This window comes from Musca autumnalis, unplaced genomic scaffold, assembly GCF_047663935.1.
Source record: "Musca autumnalis isolate F117 unplaced genomic scaffold, ASM4766393v1 scaffold_5, whole genome shotgun sequence".
Taxonomy (NCBI): domain Eukaryota; kingdom Metazoa; phylum Arthropoda; class Insecta; order Diptera; family Muscidae; genus Musca; species Musca autumnalis.
The window spans coordinates 127,975,378-128,000,953 of record NW_027412088.1 but is presented as its reverse complement, the minus strand read 5'-3'; the positions used below and the strand labels follow the sequence as shown (position 1 = coordinate 128,000,953).

General features: G+C 34.5%; 1 protein-coding gene across 2 annotated transcripts in view; it reads left to right on the top strand.

Moving 5' to 3' along the window:
- The first annotated feature begins 1,491 nt into the window (after positions 1-1,491).
- Positions 1,492-25,576, top strand: part of mAChR-A (muscarinic Acetylcholine Receptor, A-type) — a 43,921-nt gene continuing 19,836 nt past the window's right edge. For both annotated transcript variants that reach the window (XM_073990818.1, XM_073990819.1), the window contains exons 1-3: positions 1,492-2,300; positions 15,336-16,298; positions 24,615-24,801. In XM_073990818.1, coding sequence (XP_073846919.1) covers positions 15,364-16,298; positions 24,615-24,801 — 1,122 coding nt within the window. In that variant the 5' untranslated portion in view covers positions 1,492-2,300; positions 15,336-15,363. The remainder of the gene's footprint in view (positions 2,301-15,335; positions 16,299-24,614; positions 24,802-25,576) is intronic.

The following is a 25,576-nucleotide window of genomic DNA, read 5'->3' as shown; positions in this document are numbered from 1 at the left end:
GAAACATAAAAAAAAAATTGTTCCAAATTGGACCAATATTAAAGAAGTTATGAGTATTTCTTTGCATGTAGTTTTTACAGAATTTGACTTTTTCAAGGCGCGGTATCTCTGGAACCGTTAGTCCAAAAAAATTTGAAAATATACTAAAATGTTTTGCTAATGAGCAGCATCACCGCAGAGAAAAATAAAAGAAATCAAAAACCTCATCTTGAAAAAGTGTCCGATTTCACTCAGAAATCCCCATATATAGCGTGTTTGGTGCAGCAAATACGTTAAATCGACCGAAAATATATATGGGAGTTATATACAAATCGGAATCGATTGCGATAATTTTTGGCACATTTATGTCTAGACAGAATTCAATCATACGTTCCTAATTTCATCAAAAGCAATAGCGTTCTTCCTATGGCTAAGAGAAATATGTTCCCCAATTTTCAGCTGTATCGGACAATAAATGCGACATGTAAGTTGCGCACATACGGACATGCATAAATCGACTCAGAAATTGATTCTATGTACATACATATATGCATAGAACGAACTATGGGTATATCTCGGTTTCTTTTGTATGTTACATACAAATGCACAAAGACATAATATCCCTTACCACAGTGATGTGTAGGGTATAAAAATGGGTTATCGAAGAGATAACCAACATTTAACTACCGGAAGGTTGTAATAATGGGCCATACTCGTGTGAGACCTATAGTGAATTGTTTACCTCCTTTTGTCTTACTTTAAGAAAAGCACGTTCACATTACTAGTGATTTGTTATTACATCTCCCATTTACAATAATTTTTATATTATGTAAAACGTGATAATATCAAGCAAAAACCCGATATTCTTCAAGTTAGCCCAAATCTGTTTGGTTAATTCGAATTTGCTGTAAATTGTTTTCTTGAACAGAGTTCCGTTTATATTATCTAACACTTATTCTTAAAGTAAACTGGTAAGAATAATAAATCAGCTGTCCGATACTGACCAATACTTAACTACCGAGAGGTCGTAATAACGCACCTTAGTGGGGTTATTCTATTTTGATTACAAGAAGTTTTTGTTTTTTGTTATTATTGTTTTACTACTTAGGTTAGTGTTTTATTTATACATTCAATCTTCTTGAAAAAGTCGATCAACTAATTTTTGCAAAAAACCCGAAATTATTATTTGTCATTTTTTATAAATGAATAAAATTTTTTTTTTTTGATGTGAAATCATTGTCTTGACTAACTGTATATATGTATGTATTTTCAATTGAGAAGCATTATTTTTATTATCGAGTATGTATTTAACTGTAACGGTTATTATTAAAATAGTTTTTTGATTTTGGTACTGGCAACTCTACACACGAACACATACACAATTAGGCTTTGGACAAACTCAGACACAAGTGGCACTCCTCGTCAAGCATCTCTATAATGTGTATGTATTCGTGTGAGCACAGATTCATTTCTCTCGAGCAGAATGTATCTCAAATTTGAAAAATTCACTTTAGTCGAGAACAAGATGTGGAACAGTTACGTTGTTGTGAAAAAGCTAAGCGAATATTTTTAAGATTTTTTTCTAATCAAATTTAAAACTTTTGTACAACTCTTTTTATTTATACATATTCAAAAGAACACAATAAGTAATACTTAAAATACCTAATATCGGCAATACTAATTGTAAGATTTTGTGAATAACTTGAAGTCGAATCTAAACGAAGAAAGAAAAAATTGAATGAAGTTTAGTTTTGCAATAAAAAGGATGTGACGCCCATAATCGATGGATATAACATTCTTCGTTAAGTGAGAACCTATGGAGACGACATTATCGCCCTGGATTTTTGCCGTAAATTATTTAAATGGAAAATAATAGAATTGATTGAAAAACCAAAAGTTGATACATCCTTTGAATTGAATTGCAACGATACAAAAAGTGCGATGACAGTTAATCGAAATGAAATAAAATACTGTGTACATACAATTTTGACGGGCCAGTGAGAGAGTGTGCCAACCGACTTACGAGCAAAGCGAACGACGTACCCACCGAACAATCTGACACACGTGTGTTTAACTTAGTACTAATGTATACATCAACGAACGTTGTACATTTAAGAGGCAAACGAAAGCAAAGCAAGGCATACTTTTGGGAGCGGTATTTCCTGCTAGCTAATGCTTACATTTTGTATTATACATGGATGAGTGTGTGTTTGTTTGTAAAGAAATGAATGAATTTGGGATTCAGTTGTGTGGATGCCCAGCAGTAGTAGCCGCGAAAGAGCCATAACGAGAAGAACAACATTATTCATTTCCTAATATGTGTGAGTATAATCTTTTGAATGTATGTATGTACAGTTAGACAACTAAAGAATTGCAAAGCCAAAGTTGTAAAAAAATAATATTAACCCATGATTTTTTGGAAATTTTATTTTTTATTCAATTCAGTTTTATTTAAATTTTTAAGCATTTTTTAATAAATAACTTTAATTCTTAAAACTTATATAAGTTTTAACGGACAGAGGCAAAATTCACTACCGTAAATTTGTATGGGAAATTTAATTTTTTTTACAAATACACTGAAAATGATGCAACCTGAATTAAAAAATGTAAACGTTGATAACTTGGAAACGAGTTGAGATTTTTTAAAAATTCAAAAAACAATTTTGTAGACTGACAAGTTTTCTTTAACATGGCATAATATAATTTATAATATAATTTAATGGGAAAACAAAAAATGGGCATCATTAAAGTGAACATTGAAAATGATGCACCACAATAATCGATTAATAATTACTAAGTTGTTGGCTTTTTATGCAATTTTAGTAATCAGAATGGTGAATTAATTGGTTTCCTATCGTTTTCCGTAGTTTTGTTATTGATTCCGACAGAAAGAATGACGTTCCTGACGTAATTTTGGAATGATCGTATTTAGTGTCCCTTTGTAGGCAATTTGGCTAGGAATTTTGAGTTTTTAAAAATATTTTCCAAAAAAATGACAATGAAAATCATTAGCGGTCATGTCTGGAGTACGTACAAACAATTTAATGATATATGGAAAGTCCTGCCAGGTTTGCCCTATATTTTACTAGTCTTTAACGGCGTTGCCCTGGTAGAGATAAAAATCAGGACATTAAACAAAATATGTTGCACTTTTCTTTGAAAACAGTTTTCAGAAATATTGTTAACAATGTCGTGATCATGTTTGCTTTTATAAAAACAAAAATTTCAACACTCATTGTTGCCATTCAAGTCAAACAAAGTGACAGTCACTGTATGTATAAAGTAAACTTCATTTTTAGTCGTTCGCACATAGGCAAATGTTTTACATGTTTTATTTATTTATCTTCTTCACTTTATTAAATATCTTACATCGTACGCGCTAAAAAACTGAAAGTTTACTTTATCCATAACTAGCAAAGTGCCCGCTACTTCGTATGTGGAAAGGATATAAAAAACAAATAAACAATAAATAAATAAATAAATAAATAATACCAATTTTAATCAATATTTATTGTTATTTTAGTACTGTTCGTACCGCTTTAGTTCGATTTTCAAAAAAGATCAGCCGTATCTCACCCTTACATGTTAACAGCGAGACCAACATTGCACACCAATACTCACACTAAATCCAAAAAATGCAGATTCCAGCACTGTCCCTACACCCAACAACAAATTGAGTGCCATTAAATACTCTTCGTACCCATAAGTACGATTTTCAAAACTACCTCAATCCTTCACTTCACCAGTAACCTTAATTTCAAAAAACAGTATTTCAGCGCTATTTGTGCTCTCAAATTCAAATTGTAACATTTGGTATATTTCGTATCTCACCCTTACATGTTAACAGCGAGACCAACATTGCACACCAATACTCACACTAAATCCAAAAAATGCAGATTCCAGCACTGTCCCTACACCCAACAACAAATAGAGTGCCATTAAATACTCTTCGTACCCACAAGTACGATTTTCAAAACTACCTCAATCCTTCACTTCACCAGTAACCTTAATTTCAAAAAACAGTATTTCAGCGCTATTTGTGCTCTCAAATTCAAATTGTACCATTTGGTATATTTCGTGCTCATAAGTACGAATTTCAAAAACTACCTTTATGTCTCAATCCTACACTCCAACCGTAGTCTTACCAAAATTCCAGGATTTCGGCTCTATCCGTTCCCCCAAATATCCACTGTACCAACTTTAGTACCATTTTGTACTTTTCGTACTCATAAGTACGAATTTCCAAAATTACCTCAATCCTATACTTCAACAATAATCTCAATTCCAAATTTCAATTGTACCAAAATTAGTACTTTTCGTTCCCATAAGTACGAATTTTCAAAACTACCTCAATCATACACTTCAACAGTAATCACAATTACGAATTTAAGGTTTCCAGCTCTATTCGTTCACCCAAATCCAAAATGTACCAAATTTACTGCCTGTTTCTGTATGTCGAAAGAACGAGAGAATACTACCAAACTCTTGTGTATTTTCCAAATTTGTTTTTTGTTTTGAAGCAAAGCAAGGGTAAACATATTTCGAAAACTAAAGTTTGGACGTGTTTCATTCGGACACTTTTTCGTTTCGACATACAGAAACAGGCTGTTAGTATTTTTCTTATCCGTAAGTAAGAATTTGCAAAACTAACTCCATCTTACACCCCAACAGCAAGCTTAATTCTAAATTTCATTATTTCAGCTCTGTTCGTTCTCCCTAATCCAAATTTGGTACTTTTTGTACCCATAAGTACGAATTTTCAAAACTACTTCCATTTTACACTCCAAATGTAGCCTACGAAGTACGAATTTCCAAGTTATCTCAATCTCATACTATAACAACAATGTAAATTCGAAGTGTCAGGGATACAGCTCTATCCGTTCACCCTAAATCCAAATTTAGTACTTTTCGTAACCTTAAGTACGAATTTTCAAAACAACTTCCATTGTACAATCCAAGAGTAGCCAATCTTATACTCCAACAGCAATTTTTATTCCAACTTTCAGAAATTCAGCTCTATCCGATGATCCAAATCTTAATTGTACCAAATTTATTACTTTTCGTAACTCATAAGTACGAATTTCCAAATTATCTCAATCCCACCCTTCAACATCAATCTTAATTCAAAATTTCAGGATTCCAGCTCTATCCGTTTAACGTAAATCCAAATTGTACAACATTTAGTACCATATAGTTCTTGCCGTACCCATAAGTAGGAATTTTAAAACTACTTCCATCATACTCTCTAACAGTAGCCTTAATTCAAAATTTCAGGATTCCAGTAGCCTTAATTCAAAATTCCAAATTGCAGAAGTTTAGCCCTATCCGATGACCCACATCTTTACTACTTTGCGTAACCCATAAGTACGAATTTCCAAATTATCTCCATCCCATACTACAATATCAATCTTAATTCAAAATTTCAGGATTTCAGCTCTATCCGTTCAACGTAAATCCAAATTGTACAAAATTTAGTACCATTAGTACTTGTCGTACCCATAAGTACGAATTTTCAAAACTGCTTCCATTTTATTCTCTAACAGCAGCCGTAATTGAAATTTCAGGATTCCAGCTCTATCCGTTCCCACTAATCATAATTGTACCAAATTTAGTACTTTTCGTAAACATAAGTACGAATTTTCAACACTACTTCCGTTTTACTCTCCAACAGTAGTCTTAGTTAAACATTTCATGGTTCCAACTCTATCCTCTCGCCTAAATCATAATTGTACCAAATTTAGTACTTTTCGTACACATAAGTAGTTATTTTCAAAACTACTTGCATTCTACCCTCCAACTGTAGCCTTAATTCAAAATTTCAGGATTCCAGCTCTATCCGTTCAACCTAAATCCAAGTTGTACCAAATTTAGTACCATTTAGTAGTTTTCGTAACAATAAGTACCAATTTTTAAAACTACATCCATTTTACTCTCCAACCGTAGCCTTAGTTCAAAATGTCAGGATTCCAGCTCTATCCGTTCGCACTAATCATAATTGTACAAAATTTAGTACTTTTCGTACACATAAGTACGAATTTTCAACACTACTTCCGTTTTACTCTCCAACAGTAGTCTAAGCATAAAATTTCAGGGTTCCAACTCTATACGCTCGCCCAAATCATAATTGTACCAAATTTAGTACCATTTAGTACTTTTCGTACCCGTAAGTACGAATTTTCAAAACTACGTCCATTCTACCCTCCAACAGTAGCCTTAATTCAAAATTTCAGGATTCCAGCTCCATCCGTTCAACCTAAATCCAAATTTTATCAAATTTAGCACCATTTAGTATTTTTCGTACCCATAAGTACGAATTTTCAACACTACTTCCGTTTTACTCTCCAACAGTAGCCTTAATTCAAAATTTCAGGATTCCAGCTCTATCCGTTCAATCTAAATCCAAATTGTACCAAATTTAGTACCATTTAGTATTTTCCGTACACATGTGTACACTTTTCCTAAACCACCTCCTTATGTCAACCGTACCTTTTAACCTTGATTCTAACACCAAATTTCAACCTTTAACCTTTATCCGTTCACAAAATACGAATTGGTACCAAATTTAGTACACTTTAGTACTTTTCGTACACTTATAGTTCGAATTTCTAAAAACCCTTTAGCACATCTTTCCTACGCTCCATCAGTGACCTTCATTCCAAATTTCTAAGTTCTACCTCTACCGGTTCGCCAAATACAAACGGTACCACATTTAGTACCTTTTAGTACTTTTCGTACCCTTCCAGTTCGAATTTCCAAAAACCCAGCCTTATCTGACCCCTTCGGACCAAGAGTGATCCACACCCAAAATTTCAGGATTCTAGCTTCAGCCGTTTTGTCTGGGCGTTGATGAATCAATCAGTCAGTATGTCAGTCAATCACTTTACATACTCTTTTATTAATATAGATTGTAAAAACACCAATTTCCTATACAAATTTACGGTAGTGGATTTTGCCACTGTCCGTTTTAAGGTACATCTAATTTTGCAACGTAATACAGAGTAATCATTGCTTTGTATTTACAACTTATGGTTTTAGAATACTTTCACATCTTTTCTAACTAATCCCTGTATTGTACGAGTACATATATCTACTTAAGTGTTTTTACCATTGTAAGAAAATCAAAAAAATCAAATCAGAGTTCTTTTTGCGACCAGGCCGCGTTAAACTAAACAGGTCAAATTTCACTTTATGAAAGGGAAATGACAGACATATGAGTAAACAATTAGAAAATACAAAATACCAGCAATAAAACAAGTGTCTAACTGCATTTTTGCGCTCATTTTTCGCTGGCGTTTTTACGACCAATGGGTTACTTGTTCTTTTATGTCAACAAATTATGTAAAAACTATACGGTTTTTGTGCAAGTCTATTGCTATTGATATTCACAAGAATATTCGGTTAAAATATACAAAGTTTATTACGACTTATAACAAATACATTCTTTTAGAATAACCAAAGTTGTGTTCCGTAATGAGTTGTCTATCCACCTTGGACATTCATTGGAGCTTTAATCAGCTTAGTTAAGGGATTTATACAAATAAGATTAATATGTATGTATGTCATGATCTGGCCTTTGGAATACTGGTAGTTGAACTTGCTTGAACTTTTTTGATATCTTTTACTAACTATCAGAATAATGACTATTACATATTTCCTAATAGTGACAGTGGGAATGTCTACCCAATCATTATTATGTCCGTGAAATCGATTTCGCATACTATTTTGCTTGGTATAGAATATATAGTACCCAAAGAATATAGTACCCAAAATCAAAGCGAAAATTAGAAGACTGTTTTAAATTGGTCAATTTTCCGACAATACATATTGAGTTAAATATTCATTCTTTACAAACATTGTTTCGAGTTGATATGGCCTCATACGTTTTTCATCTCTCATGACGGCTTTTGTATCACCGAACTTTATTACATTTAATACTTACTGTTAGACTATTATTAGCCGCAAAAGTCATAAAAATGCATAATGACTAAATAAATTTCAAAAATTATTAGTTTTATAACTCGAGTCCACCTTTTCCAATTTGAATTATTTATTTATCGCCCCAAAGTAATAGGAATTATATTTTTATACCCTCCACCATAGGATGGGGGTATATTAAGTTTGTCACTGCGTTTGTAACTACTCGAAATAATCGTTGTAGACCCCACAGACTATATATATTCTTGATCAGCGTGCAATTCTACATCGATATAGCCATGTCCGTCCGTCTGTGGAAATCACTCTAGCGTCCGAACGGATTGACGTAGGTGGATTAAATTTTGGGAAAATCTATTATTTGTACGTAGGACTTTTGGTATTAAAAGCGGGCTATGTAGGTCCACGCTTTCGTATAGCCCCCATACAAAATGACGCGTCGTCGTTTTAAGGAATGTTTAAGATATTTGTCCCATTTTACCAACGAATTGGTTGTAACTTTGTATTTTGTGTCTCCAGAGGCCAAAAAACATTTCTACCAAAGTTGGATTATATAGGTCCACGTTTTGGTATAGCCCCCATATAACGCCCCATATAAATTACGCGTCATTTTAATATATTTTGAATGTATTAGTCCCATTTGACAACAGAATCGGTTGTAACTTTGTATTTTGTGTTTCCAGAGGCTAAGAAATATTTCTACCATAAAATGTTTATATAGGTCCACGTTTTGATATAGCCCCCAGAAATTTGTAGGTATAGGTCCACGCAATCATATAGCCCCATAGAGCGGTAACTTCCGATTTTCGGTATTTTGAAGGTTGTGGCCACATTAATCCACCGAAATGGCTGAAATTTATGGTGGAGGGTATAAAAAGTTCGGCCCGACCGAACCTAACGCTTTTCCTACTTGTTTTATATGTATTTGTTATAAATCGTAAATAAACGTTGGACAAAACACTATAGCTTCGGCTCAATCCGGTACGAAAAAACCCACGGCGGCGCTGTATATTTTGACGTAATATTGTTGAGCACCAACAGTAAGATATTTGCATAACTTGTTGCCATAAATGAACAATTAATATGAACTTTTTTTACAATTTTGGTTTTTGCAATTGTTTAGTTGTCTAACTGTATGTGAATTTATGTACATTTATATACACATTTATGCCCTATGAAATGGTTTTTGTGTTACAGTCAAAGGAAAGCTATTTATCCAGGAGCTACGGATGCGATGTAACAAACACATCTTATGGATGTATTAAATGAAGTGAACCTTTGAAAAGAGAGGGAAGAGAGAGTGAGAGAGAGTAAGGTGCATACGCATAGACGTATGAAGAGAGAAAATCTGATATAGACACAGTAGATAATATTAAAGAGTGCCATATCCGATGGGCTCATTTTGATTAACGCAAACCCAATTATACGAACGTCCGTTGTGCCACCTACCTCAAATTGTTAGCATCGTCAAAGAATGAATTCAACGGAAACTTACAGCTGTCACATTTCCAGCAACATAATTACATATTGCTTGTTGATGCGATGGTAGTGTTTAATCGAAAAATTCATTATCCACTTTATATTTTCGCAAAAAGAAAACATTTACACATACGATTATTAACTAAATGTTTAATATTGATAATTTTGCATTATGGTCACAAAGTACGTGTAAATCTGTTGCTTTGACAATATAATATAGTTATGCTGTGTAAATATTGATCTCTTGGTAGATTTTTATGTATGGCAATGGTATACATATACATATCAATTTTCATAAGTTCTATTTAATGTAAATCGACTTGAATGTTGTACCGATAATTTCTTTAGATTAATTCTTGGGGACCATGGTCTGGTGGTACACCGTTGCTGCTTGTTGGGACGACAGCTTTCAGCTGATAACAAAGCGTTTTTCAGTGCTAGTTGGGTTTTGTTGCTTTATTGATGCTGCATGTTATCCTTCCAAGGACTATCTGCACTGATGTAGAATAAGTCAGGTAACTCTGAGCTGGTAACAATCAGGTATCTCTGAGCTGGTAAGCGTGGATACAGTCGCTTCCATTGTCCTTTTGCTTGGATGGTACTGTCACCAGCAAGTTGGTCGCTGGAGTAACCAATGTGGCCTATGCTCTCAATTTGCATTTTGTAGAGGTTCTTTTCCTCTTTGCACGTTTATTCCCCTTTTAACTTTTGATGTCAAACAGTTCCTTAAATGAATCAACTTTTGTTTTCTTCTGCACCGTTCGTACTCTTCCTGAAGTTTTGTACAAATTTATTGATCAGATATATGTATGTGGAAAGCTCAATGTTTTGCTCCATAGGGCTGTAAGCTTTAAATAAAGACCGCTCATAAATGGGGTTCTGTAAAAATCAGCCCTAACAGATAGCCAACAGAAAGACACATAATAATAAAAAATGATTACCTTGGCTATAATTTAGAATTTCGTATGTTTTTGACAGAAGATACCTTCTTACCAAAATTATTCGTCATGGGTACATATTTTGAAATTGCCTTCACATGTATAACGGTACCTACCACCGACGTAGTCAGGGGGGGGGGGGGGGGGGGGCCCGGGCCCCCCCGAAATGATTTTCGTTCCCATAGAATATTAGCTTATGTTAGCTTATGTTTTTAATTTTTGAGAAAATTTTTAAACTATTTTAATTTTTTCAAGAAATATGTAAAGTATTTGGAGGAAGTATTACAGAGAATTATTTAACTACATTGGTATATTTATTGTCTAACATATTTGATAGTATAAAAATAATGAACACGTTAGGCTTTTTGAGCATTTTTCTGCATAGTTGTTGTTAAGTTTCAAGGTGTTGTTTAAGCGTTTAATCGTAATTTTAGGCTGACTGTAAGTGTTACTGAGTTCTGAACCAGTCGTTTATTTGTATATATTGAACGTTTGTAGCATTAGGATTATGACTTTTTGACATTTTTTCTCAAAAATGATTTCCTGTAGCAGGGATGAATGAACTTTTGCCTAATAATCACTACGCTATCGTTTATTCCATTGAAATATAAAAAATGTTCACGCACAAATCGATTTTAAAAATATAATTTTTTGAAAAAATGTATGAAATGAAAAAAAATTTTTTTTTTCAAAGATTATTTTTTGTTGCACGAATGAATAAATATAAGGCTACTAATAACTATAATAATCTTTATTTCATTCAAATATTAAAAAAGGTCATGCACAAAACACTTTGAAAAAATTTAAATTTTTTGTGTTTTGTAAAAAAATATATCTTAAAAAAAGGCGCTTACGACATTTTTACGATTCTCAGAATTGCAGAAAATTAGAGAGAAATAAATGTTATGTCAGTTTAGTTATCTCATGTGACTCTAAAGTTTATTTTCAATTGTATATCTGCTTGCAGTGACTTCAAAAAATTGTCCATAATTTTGAGAAATTCAAATTTTAAAATCATTTTGTGCGTGAGGTTTTTTCACCGAATCACCTTATAATTATGATTTTATGTAATCTTATGGCAAAACTCATCACGCTATGATACAGGGATATGAGGTTGTGAAAAAGTCATAACCCTATTGTAGCATATTACGTCCAATACTTTGGCTTAGAAAAAACATTTTTGCGATATTTTGTTTTTGACATTTTTTATAAGAGCAATTCAACAATAAAATATAAAACCGTTGCTTAATCTTTGTGGTTTTAAGAGTTTGTATATTTTCTCAAACACGTTTTTATAATGAACGATTTTGAAATTCATAACAATTACAAATTCTTTATTATGTTTGAAATTTGCAACAAAAAACTATTATATATTATTTTTTATGATATAATTTCTCTTCCACCGCGGTGTCGTAAATGTCTATTGGACAAAAGGATTTTTCTGTCGAATTTGTATGTTTTGTTCGACCTTTCGAATGTTAATAAAATCAACATTATTGATTATTATACAAAGCGAGTTTGGTGCATCAAATACATGAATTCGGCCGAAAATATTTATGGGCGCTATATCCAAATCTGAACCGATTTCAATATAATTTGGCAAATTTATTTCTAGACCAAATTCCTGCTCACATCCAAAATTTATCTGTTACCATTCTATAGATTTTTGCATAAAAAATCTAAATTTTTTGGAGGTACCTCTGATTCTGATGCTATATCTCCGGATCAACGCTGAATTTCAGCAATTTTTATAGCCTATGTTATTTTCAGGCCATGTAGTGATATACTCTGAAAATTTCAGGAAGATCAGTTCAGCTGTTTTTGAGTCCATAAACTTCAAATAAACAAACAAACGTACAAACATTTTTCTACTTTATATATATTGATTTATTACATATTATTTCCAATATTTCAAAATTACAATGAATTTGATCTTCAGGGATTTTCTGTCGATTACTCTTTGAATAAAACCAGCAGAAAACGTCATAGAAACCCATATCAATTGTATTTTGGGAAGTGCTTTCAATAGATGCACATTTCTAGAAATGCTAATTTTTCCTCCTTCGGTAAAGGATTTTGATTTTTGACGACAAACGAAATCTAAAAACTAATCGGAAACAGGTTCTTCTTCGTCAAAATCTCAACAAGTACCACTCTACTTTGTGGACAGGAATATATCCTGAGCCTATGTGAATTAAAACTTTCATCTATAGACAGATCGAATAGCGGATACACAGCCAAAATCCTTAAACCCGAAAACTATGTATTAGGAGATTTTCAGAAATTTGTAGCCATTTTCGGAGTATGAACTTGCAAACAAAATATGGATTTGTATCATTGATCACAAGTGTTGCGGTGCAGATATAGAGGTATGGAGAAATGGGCCGGATCGACATAGTTCATTTTGGGAGTAGATCTTGTTTTGGGAGTCATTCCTTTTAAAAGATATAGCGCCCACCAGTCATTTCAGTTCGCCACAGTATAATTTTCACCTTTAGACCCTTATGTCAGGAAATATGGACTTGCCCACGAAAAACATAATACCTCTCTAAACACAAGGAATGCCTGCAGTAAAAATTTCTAAAGATCCTCATATAGACCTTAAACTGCCCTTAAACCACTATTCTGAAAGTTTGTGAGGGAGGTATCCCAGTATGGCCCATTTTCGAGCAAAAACTAAGTTTGGAAAAAATATTACTAAAAAAGCAGAAGAAATATACCGAAAAGCACCGTCTTCGAATTTTGTATACATAAGGCTCGCTAAAATATTGCGATAAACAAAGTTTGGACCAACGCAGTATCCGGTTCGAAAGTTGTCGTCTACACATGATTGCCTCAGGTGTTCTTCTCTAAAAAACTTGCAAAAAGCAAAGCGTTTCCAGAGAGTTCTTTTTATTTATTAATTTATTTGTTTCATATTTACTTATAACTAAATTATTAGCATAATTTATTTGTTTCATATTTTTTTTTTTGTGTTTATGCATTTTTGCTAAAAGGTATAGACCTTGGATTGGGCGACATAGTTTCATTTAAAAAGACTTTACAACTGGATTCCAGAGTTTCCCTTGTTCCTGGTCAATTTATGAGAAGATCCAGGATAGGAAACCAGAATTTCTATAAGTGAAGTCCGACGATTGGACGCCAAAATTAGTCTATTGACAGATGCACGATTTGGCGACAGAATTTGTCATTTACATAACCACGATTATGTGCTAGAATTTCTTGATGGATAGACTAACTATTGCTAAGCATTAGTTCTCGGCCCTCAGAAAATTTTTGTGATAAGTGGACATATGATTTTTGCATATATTTGAAAATTATAATCTTAAGACATTTGAAAATTAAATGTTATGATATTTCTAAGGTTTTCCGATTGTATTCGCTTTCTTTTGGTCTTACCGAAGTGATATCACTGAATTTCATAACTTTCACTGTAGTTGTGAATTATTTGATAAATGATACGCCCAAAAATATATGGGATTATTAATATATTCATTGTTTTGACCATATATTAACTGTGACATATTGTCAAAAAAGTTCTAAAAACAAGATACAATTGGCCAAGAAGTCTTACACCATTTGAATTAAAAAATAGTAATAAAAATTATTTCATCAGTAAAATAAGTCTAAAATAAGGTTTACATCTTTGCTAAATAAGACATTTTCGCTAACATGAACTTTCAAAATTTTGGTCAGGTGGGCCCCCCCCCGAAATGAAATCCTGGCTACGTCCCTGGTACCTACAGATTTCGCTTTTTAATATTTTCCAAATTAAATCCAAAACAAGGCATATTGAATAGGTAGTTGCGTCGACATATTTGGAATATGTTATGTCATAATTGTCTATATGTTGTTGGGGAAATTACAATAATACTAACTTTATTGCAAAGAATTTTAACGTTTCATATTCGAACAGCTGGAATGAGTTTGAATTACGCTAGCGTAGATAATAATTTTTATCTCGAAGCAAACAAGAACTGATTTATAGTGTAAGTTTGTTTGCCAGATCCACATGGTCGGACTCATTTTCAACTTTTTTAAAATTGTGACTACAGCTGACCGTGTTCGACCCATTAACCCAATCCCTGAAAGAAAAATTTTAAATTTTCCCTTTATCGTGCTTTTAGGTCATGAAGTGGAAATCGAATGACCGAAACATAAAACCAAATCGACAGCGGAATTCCTTTAAAGTTAGAAAAATTCTAATATTTATATAAATATGTTCATTTTGTGCATTTGTTATTCTATAGAGTAAACGACTACAATGACTACTACCACCGCAGGGATTGGGTTAAGCCGAGAACATTGTGCCATAGAACATTGATGCCGTGCGTAAGCTGATAATGCAAGATTATCATGTGACATACTGTGAGATGGGCATTTCTTGTACCAGCATATGTACATTCGTTATTGCATGAACACAATGCCGCAAAAAGGGGTTTGCATCTTGTGTTGATTGGTGCAATAAATTTGAAAAAAATACGATCGCGATGCTTCAAAAGACATTTAGACGACAGTGGCAAGATACGAATCATGAATCTATGGGTATGAGATCGAAACAAAACAAAAATCGCCAGAAGATGCTGTTCAATAGTTCAAAACCCATATTTTATAGGTGTCTCAAACATAGTGGAAAAAGTGCTTCGACAATTGGTTTGAGCGCATGCAAAAGTGTATAAATCGTTATAGAGAATACTTTGAAAAACAATAAAACCAGTTTTGATGATAAATATTATTAGGTTAGAAATATACTTACATATATGTGGTAGCTCTCGTAGTACATAAAACCCAGTTTGTAAGTTTTATAACAAATCGAAGATTCTTTGTTTTCATTCAAAATACTCTCAAGTCCCTCTCAAGAAATATTTGTTTCTAAAAAGAATTATTATCGGCGAAAGGTTATGACCAGTGGTAGTGGCGTAGGTCACCACATGGTCGGTCCCTTTCTTACTTTTTCGTTCTGTAGAAATGTAATAATTATGAACATACATATTTTATTATTTACAGATTAATTGGCATTTAAACGCAATACACAATGACGTCATATATAAGCCTGGCGCTGGCTGCCCATGGCCCACCGAGCATACTGGAGCCACTGGCACCCTCGTTTAGAACGACGACGACTACCACTACAACAACGACAACCACAACAACATCACCACCAACATCTGGAAGCCATAGCTTCCCACATGTCACTATCATGTCGGATATCCTTGACAATATTACAGCTGTTGTTTTGTTTGGAAATGAGTCCGTTACAGGACTACAAACAAATCTTACAAACATTTTGGAACCGCGTGGACCACGTTACTCGTTGTCGTCGATGATTCTAATGGGTGTCATTGCTGGCATTCTCAGTTTATTAACTGTTGTGGGCAATGTAATGGTGATGATATCTTTTAAAATCGACAAGCAACTACAAACTATAAGCAATTACTTTTTGTTCTCCTTGGCCATTGCGGATTTTGCTATTGGTCTGATATCAATGCCTTTGTTTGCTGTCTCCACAATCGTCGGATATTGGCCTCTAGGGCCGCACATTTGTGACACTTGGCTCGCCTTGGACTATCTAGCTTCAAATGCCTCGGTCCTTAATCTTCTCATAATCAGCTTTGATCGCTACTTCAGTGTCACAAGACCCCTCACTTATCGCGCAAAACGTACGACAAACAGAGCCGCGTGCATGATAGCTGCCGCATGGGGAATAAGTCTAATACTTTGGCCTCCTTGGATTTACAGCTGGCCTTATATTGAGGGTAAACGCACTGTTCCACAAGATGAGTGCTATATTCAATTCATAGAGACCAATCAATATATTACGTTCTTAACTGCATTAGCGGCATTTTATTTTCCCGTTACAATCATGTGTTTCCTGTATTACCGCATATGGAAGGAAACAAAGAAGCGTCAAAAGGATTTGCCAAACTTACAGGCCGGTAAGAAGGACTCATCTAAACGTTCAAATTCGAGGTAAGTGAAAAAAATAATAGCAATTACAATTAGTTTTTGAAATAACTAACATTAAGTATATAGGGAGTGTATTGTAAATTTGTTTAAATGTCAAATTTAAGGGCTAGATGAGAAAAATTACGAAAACAAAAAAATCGCCGGAGTGCTTTTTAGATAAATCGCGGTCAAAGTTCACATTTTTAGAGTTTTTAGGTTTTGACGATTTGGCTTGGAAACCGCAACTCCTATCCAAATAGGATTAGAGATTGACCTTTATATTATTTTCGTAAGTTTTACCGTTTTTGAGATATAGAAGTTCAAATTGGGACAAGGCACTGACTGTATTGCCTCCTTATAAAGCAGTGTTGTGCACGATGCGCCTCAACTAGCTTTAAATGAAAACCGATTACACCTGGGAAATTTTTGCGGCTTCTGAAACAGCAATGTTCATAGATGAAAAAAATCCAAAAACAAGAAAAAATCGCTGGAGGGATTTTTAAATGAATCGCGGTCAAAGTTCACATTTTTAAGTTTTCCTAGGTTTTTTAGGATTTTGCTTGGAAACGGCAAGTCCTTTTGAAATGGGACTTAAGAAAATGTTGTAGATAATTTTCTCTGCTACAACATTTTCCTCAGTCTGACTTCGATAGAACTTGCCATTTCCAAGAACTTGCCATCATCCAATCCAAACTTGTCATTAGGAGTTCCCAATGGTTCAGAGACTTCCCACCAAAAATTATGGACATAAGTCCATAAGTCCCTTATATAACGGTACCACATGATTTCAGGCATTTTAAAGTTTTTATCTATATTTTCGGCCTTAATTGGCTATAATTTTGTTATGAGGTGGTCAAAAAATTTTATTACAGAAAATTTGAAAATAAAAAAATTAAATTACAGTGTTCTATTTTAAAACTAGAAAATAATGTTTCGTGATGGAATCTCTCAAATAAAACGCTTGCATTTGAATTAAAATTGTGACCATATTAAACGGCAAGCGTTTTTTTTTTTTGAGAGATTCCATCATGAAGAATTATTTTCTTGTTTTAAGTGCATTTATAAATAAAACACTGTACCTTAATTGTTTTAACTATTTTTTGTTTTGTGATTGTGATATTTCTACAACGCCATCCAAAGTGTAAATTAAAAATGGAGTCATAGAGCGGACCAAAAGATTTACCGTTTTTTATTTATAATTAATATTAATTTTAATTAGTTTCTCGTTGGAGTCGAGCTTAATGACCGATGATTTTTGCAAGTGAAAAAGGAAAGCCGAAGATTCGAACCCACACAACCACCACTATATGACATGTTTCGCCTTTGGTAGAGGCTCACCAGACGTATCGGCTGTGGAATGGCTTCGTTGTCATCGAACTTTTTCTCTTTCAAATGCAATTTGTTTTTTACAAAAATTGATATTTGTCCATTCATTGTATGACTTCCATGACAAACGCTGACCGTTCGCATTCTATATCTTTAGGTTTGCTCTATAATTCAATTTTAAATTTACAATGAGGAATCAATCGTATTATCTCATGTGTTAGCTATTAACAAATGTGTTAATAAACTCCTGAGGGCTTTGAAGAGATTTCGGCATAGCTTGGCTTTTTATGTGTATCACTAGTTTAAAATCAATTGAAAAATGTTTTCTATTTTACGGATCAATCAAATCATTCTTAATGTCTAATGAACCTTTATATTGAAACTGTATTACAACACTCCTCGTTCCAAAAATATTATTTGTTAATTACAAATTAAAATATGAAAAAACCATAAAATAATACTTTGGGCGTTATGTCCACCTACAATACGTTATGTCCTTGGGCGTTAAGTCAGGTCGACATGCAAAGTAGGTTGGCTTAGGTGGCATTACAACGTTTATCCCTCCTATTTGTTCCATTTGTTGAATTTTAATTGTTATTATGAATATTCTAACTTTGTTTGGGGCATTTCAATATTAAAGAAGACCTTCTGAAGATGTAATTCAATGGAACCCCGTGATAAGGATAGTAGACCGCCTGAGCTGTGTTGGTATTGATGATCAAATATCAGAGTTTAAAAAGGCGTCAAGCTACCCCATCTTTAATATTTTGAAATTTTTATTTTAATGACAAATATCTCAGCTTCTACTTGATGTAGAAGTAGGTTGGTGGTGTACGAAGTAGGCTGTTAACTGTCATATACATACATATATCAAAATTAATGTCTCAACGAGCTGAGTCGATCTGGCTATGTGTGTCCGTCCGTCTCTCCATCTAAACCTTGTAATCACGCTACAGGTCGCAATTTTGGTCGGATCGTCACGAAATTTTGGGGGGAAATGGGAGTCCTGGTCGGATCATATTTAGGGGTCGGAATGGCCAAAGAACGTATGTGGAGAAAAAGGCAAGGTTTTATTATAATGCGAATATATCAGCTTCTATTACGTATTTTTCAAAAGCAAATCCTGATAATGGAAGGGGAAAACTTCACCTTTACAACAATGAGAAGTAGGTTGGTGTAGGTGGACAAACAACGGAGATATCGCAAAAGTCGCTAATTCAACGCAAGCTTTCATTTTTGGGATTTGAATTGTAATGTCGAGTATCACAGTCCTGGCTGTTGACCTTCCAAATGCCTATGCAAGGAGAAAATCTCACCTTTACAATGATGCAAAGACGTAGGTGGTCAAACGACGGAGATATCGCAATAGTCGGTAATACATGTCATTTTTTCATTTTTTTTGTAATCACGATACAGGTCGAAATTTTCATCGGATCGTCACGGCGTACCATCTTTTTTACTTGAATTGTAATGACAACCAAAAGAACATTCATGGCATTCTGGGGTAGTGGTGTAGGGTCACTTGTATCTAACTACTACTTATACAACTATCAGCACTAAAATGATTTAAATCATGGAATAAAGATAAATTAATAGCCTTGTGTAAGAAACTGAAAACAATTCAGTTTATTACAAAAGCTTGTGAAATGTTTGGGTCACGGCATTTTGTATGCTTTATGTGATTTTTTTAGCGAAGTTCTTGCTAGTTACGCCAAACACTCATGAGGATACTGAAATTGCATTTATTTAAACAAAAACCAACATATTTATACCCAGAAATCACTATACAGTACAAATGCACCTCATTTTATGAATATCATTTATAAAGACTATCGCTTATAATTATAACGTCCGAATTTCATCGATCCCATGACCGATTGTATATGCGATTTCGACTATATTTTGATAGGATATTTGGCAAACACAGTGTAGTTTCATGTTCCAGGCCACGTCACTTTTTGTTCTCCATTTTTGCTGCATTGGCAGGGTAAAAGAAGGATTGCATTTTATCGGGATTTTTGGGTCAATCACAGTAGTTCCAGCCATTTGCCAAAAATTACGCGAAACTACTACGTATAATAGGTTAATTTTTTAATGGTGTTTTAACGTGTTGTCGAATTCCAGTTAGCTGTATGTTTTCTTAGTGTATTTCGTGGTGCCAAATCGGTTATATACATAAATTTGACCTAAGGCTTTAGGCATGATGCCCACCAGTGTCCACATTGGGAATAATTTTCCAATGTAGGCCATGGCTTCAAGATTATCCAGTATTAATATCAGCTGCCATCTAGTGTCAGACTTTAAATGGTGGGTCGTAGATTAAAACTGCTCTAGAATATGGTTTCTATGGAAATATTATTAACTCTGGTATCAGGCCACGTGCATTAACATAATTGGTAACAATGGAAATATCAAGAAGTTTTCTTCCAAATACGATTTACGTGGGCGGTACGTGTCTTCCCGGAAGAAGGCAATAAGATCAATAGTAAAATGGTTACCAATTTTTAGATAAAATTGTTGGTCTATTTAACCCGCTAAATTGGTTGGATTTTATGTTGTTTTGGAGATTGTTTTGTTTTTGCATCATAAGATAATTGGTACGTTTGTTCATGACACTTGTATTAACAGCATAAAACAATGTACACTGCGCCCGGTTAACTACCTTTCATAAAACTCCAAAAAATTGAGACAGTTATGCGGAAAAAGCAGTTACGAAAATAAAATCCCGCATAACTACCTCAAGTGGGTAGTTACAAAAATCTCATCTCAGCCTTACAAAAAATGACAACAATTAGAACATAATCGACAACAAACTACCCGGTCTATAGTAAAAAAGTTTAAAACAAGTAAAAAAGTATCAGTCGGCAAATCCGACTGAGATATCCCCTTAGCCTGTGTGCACTGAAATATTTTTTCCAAAATAAAAAAAAAATTATGTATTTAGGGGGGCTTTCAAAATATTGGGCGAATGAACCGACAAAAGTGTGGGTAGGATAAAAGCTCTAAAATTTGAGGGGATAAAGATAGATAGGGCTTTTTTTTATCACACTAGCCTACGAAACATAATATTGCTGTAAACAGGGCCACTAGGAAAACCTTCGGTAAAAATGTCCAAAGGATTCTCGAACCACAAGGATTCGACAGATAGGGCCCAAATTTGAACATAAACTAAGTTTCGGCAATATTTAGAGATACAAAGTTTGGACCAAATCGGTTGCTATGTCTAATATTCGAAGAATTATTATAATATCCAAAGTGTGGACGAACGCAGTATTCGGTTCGAGCTCTCCACTCACTACATATGGTGCCATTGGGGTTTTTACAACTTTCGGGCTGTTTCCTCAAGAAATATGGACTTGCCCCTGAAAAAACGTTTACTGTCGTTATTGAGGCCGCGAATGCAAGTTGCTACAACAAAATTCAAATGAATTCGAAAGCAGTTCTTAAAGTGAACTTATCCGAAAAATTGTGTTGGAGGTACCAAAAGGAGAGGACAAATATAGTCTATATTCGAACCTGATCTATATCTGGTAGATGTATTAGGATGTGTAAAGTATGGACCAAATCGGTCACTCCCTTCAAGAGTTATCGTACCCACAATTTTTCCGAAAATTTTTGAACTTTTGTGGGGGAGGTTCCTGAAGGAGTGGACCGATATGGCTTATCTTCGAACTTAAACTTAGTTTGGACTAAATATTACGAAGGCCACATTTTGGACCGAATCGGCAGATCCGTTCGAGTTATCATGCGCTCCAACCACTACACACGGTATCAGAGGGGGTTTTTGTACATTTCAGGCTATTTTCTCAGGAAGTATGGACTTGCCCCCTGATGAAACTTAAAGCGTCGTGTGGTAGGCAGTAAATATAAGTTGCTACAATAACAAGTAGGAAAAGCGTTAAGTTCGGTCGGGCCGAACTTTTTATACCCTCCACCATAAATTTCAGCCATTTCGGTGGATTAATGTGGCCACAACCTTACCGAAAATCGGAAGGTACCGTTCTATGGGGGCTATATGATGGCGTGGACCTATACCTACAAATTTCTGGGGGAAAGTTCTATACCCCCAACGAAGACTAAATTCCAAATTTCAGCCATCTCGGTGTGATAATGAGGCCAAACGCTTCAAAATACCGAAAATCGGGAGATATCGTCCTATGGGGGCTTTACAAAACGTGGACGTATATAATCCAACTTTGGTAGGAAAGTTTTTTGGCCTCTGGAGACACAAAATACAAAGTTACAACCAATTCGGTGGTAAAATGGGACAAATATGTTAAACATTCCTTAAAACGACGACGCGTCACGCGTCATTTTGAATGGGGGCTATACGAAAGCGTGGACCTACATAGCCCGATTTCAATAACAAAAGTCCTACGTACAAATAATAGATTTTCCCAAAACTGAACATTTCCAAAATTTTGTGTGGGAGGTACCCGAAGGAGTGGACCGATTGAGTCCATATTATAACCTCATATAAGTCCGGTAGAAATTCCACGTTGTGTAAATTATGGACTAAATCGGTTACTACCTTTAAGAGTTATCGTGCGCACAAATTTTCCGAACATTACCGAACTTTTGTGGGGGAGGTACCCGAAGGAGTGGACCGATATAACCCATCTTCGAACTCAAACTAAGTTTGGACAAAATATTACGAAAGCCAAATTTTGGACCGAATCGGTTTATCCGTTCGAGAGTTATCGTGAGCACCAGCCAGCCAGACAGACAGACGGACGGACATTGCTAAATCAACTCCAAATTGTCTGAAACACAACCATTATTTCGATGAGGCACATTTTGCCCGTATGAAAGTGTATATATGTACCCTCGTTAGCATAAATTCTGAGGGTATAAATATATAAAAACAAAAAACATTGTTCCACAACATCCCATACGGGACAAGGGAGACTAAATATTTAAGTTATATTATTTAATCAATAAGAATTTAGTCATCAGTGAAAATAATACCATAACATAACACCTGACATCCTCATCACAATTCACGTAGTGCGGGTAATGAACCGAGAAAAACATTATTAAATGTTCTTTTTGGGGAAATATTTGACGGGCAAATATCCGAATTGTGTACTTATAGAAAAGTAGTTAAGCGGGACAGTTTGAACTCATTTATATGAACAAATAAGAAAGTATCAGTCAGCTGTGCTGAAGGAGATATACCCTCAGCAACAGAAAAAAATCACAATAATCACAAATTTGCTTTAAAATACATGGAATCTGCAGATACTGTAATGTGGGGCAATACCAAATCATCGACGTATACAAACAATTTTTAGTAAACAAACTTCTGATTCATAGAGAATTCGAAATACATATTAAATAACGTTAAACTAGGTTTGGAAGAAATTTTTGAAAAAGTTCTAGAGTTATCTTGCGTAATAACCATTTCAATATGTGCTGGCAGGGTTTTTGGAGCTTTTGGGCTATTATCTCAGGAGGTATGGACTTACTCCGGAAAATATTGTACCGTGTCAATAGGACAGCCTACTGAAAAAAGAATCAAAACGACCCAAGAGGAGCTTTAACTTTGCTTTTCCCGAAATTTGTGCGGAAGGTACCCGAAGGAGTGGACCGATATAGCCCATATTCCAACCTAATACATGACTGGATGAAATAATACGATGTGCAAAGTTTGGATAAATCAGAAACTCCCTGCGAGTATCTTGCGGATTTGCCATTTTGGTTGGTGCCGTCAGGAACTTTTTCTTGGAGCTTGGCATTAACTCAAGAAGTATGGACTTGCGCCCGACCAAAATAGTACCGTCGTAAAGAGAGCCGCAAGAACAACCTACTGATCCGCGAGGTGCTCTTAAACTTCTCTTTATCCGAATTTTGTGCGGAAGGTAAACGAGGGAGTGGACCGATATAGTCCATATTCGAACCCTATCTATGTCTGGAAGGAATAATACGATGTGCAAAGTTTGGAGCAAATCGATTGTTCCCTTCGAGAGTTATCGTTCACAGCATTTTACAGAAAAAATTAGAACTTTTGTGGGGGAGGTACCCGAAGGTGTGGACCGATATGGCCTATCTTCAAACTTAAACTAAGTTTGGACAAAATATTACGATACCCAAAATTTGGTTCGAATCGGTTGATTCCTTCGAGAGTTATCGTGCGCACCAGCCAGCCAGACAGACAGACGGACAGACCGGCAGACAGACAGACGGACGGACATGGCTAAATCGACTCCAAATTGTCTGAAACGAATATCGTCCAAACATACTTGGGGTCTAAAACCGTTATTACTATAAGGCACATTTTTGTTCGTATACAAGTGTGTATACCATTTCTAGCCTATATATACAAAACTTTGGGGATTCAGATTGTGAGGCAATTAATCGAGAAAGGCAGTTAAACAGAGAGGTAAATAACCAAGGTGCAGTGTATACCATATACCCCCTCAGAAAGGGAGGGTGGAGAATGCTACTCTCATGGTTTCTTAAAACAATCTGCGCTGCAGCACAAAGCAGTAACCAGCGAATTAACTTGATATTTGCACTGGAAATATTTTTGGCCACTTTCTCCATACAAGTGGATACACTGTGCAATCGTACTTTCTTACCTAAACATGGCATTCATGCTCCAAAAGTATACTTGTATGTTTCAATAAAATACATAAGTTGAAATAGAGATTCAAAAATATGTATATAGATTAATTCTAATGAAAAACATCATTGCAGGTAAATAAATACAATAAAATAATCATTTCGTTATGAATTGAAATCCAAAGTACTTTTCGTATATTTTCTTTACAACTTTGCTACTAAATTTTCTATAAAATTTTGTTATATCGCATACTTCTTACATCATGAGACATACTCCTATACTCCACATGTTAAATATACTCGCGTGATTTGAGTTTGAGACTCTAATATGTAAAAAACATAAACATTTTATAAATGAATGTGATTTTTTACTTTATATGTATTTATATATTGTTTTTATTCAACAAAGCCTTTTAACTATTATATACTTTTTATTTCATGTTATTACAGTGATGAGAATACAGTCATTAACCATACTGGTGCCATGTTGTCAATAACTCAACTGGGAAGTGTGGGTGGTGAACACGAAACATGGAGACGACCACGTTCCGAATCATCTGCCGATGCTGAAAGCGTTTACATGCCCAACATGATCATCGATTCCAGTTACCAAGGAATTCACTCTAGAAAATCTAGCGTATGTATTTCAACTTCTTTTTTTGTTTTAAATGTCATCTTAGAATTGTGCAAATATCAACAATAATAAAAATTGTTTTAAAGCAGTAACAGGCATCTACATCAGGGCGACACAACAAATTTTTTTGAAGTCATACTTCCTAAATTTTTTCCATTTGATCCAAAAACCATACGAGCAATTTCAGTTTCCATAGTAATATTTGTCCGACCAAAAATGCATTTTCACGAAAATTCTCAAATGGCCGCATTCATGGTCCAATCGATGAAAAATTTTACCAGTTTGTTGTTGTGGCTAAAAATTGAATCCTAAAAAAATTGTGAAATCTGGTGTATGTCGTTGTTTAAAACAATACAACGTCAAGGCTTATTCCTAGGAGAAATGGAATATGCTAACTGAAGAATATCAATTTCTTTAAACAAGGTTTAATTCCAATAGGGCATCAATGTTTTGGGAATCAGAAAGCAATGAGAATCAGAAATACCAAGTTACAGCACCTTTAGTAGAAAAATCCTTTAATAGAATTTATATCGGACGGTAATGTTTACCATCCAATCTGATAACCTGACATTGTGATTGAATAATGTGGCTAAAACCTTTAAAATACTGCAATTTCGAAATTGATAAGTGATGGCAACTCTATTGAAAAAAAAATAATGCAAGTCCGTTAATTTTTCTTAGTAGGTCCCGATTTGCATTCGTCGATTTTCCTTGTGACAATTTTTTTAAGTTACCTCCTGCGTATATACAAGCAAATAAAAATAATGTCAATTACAAA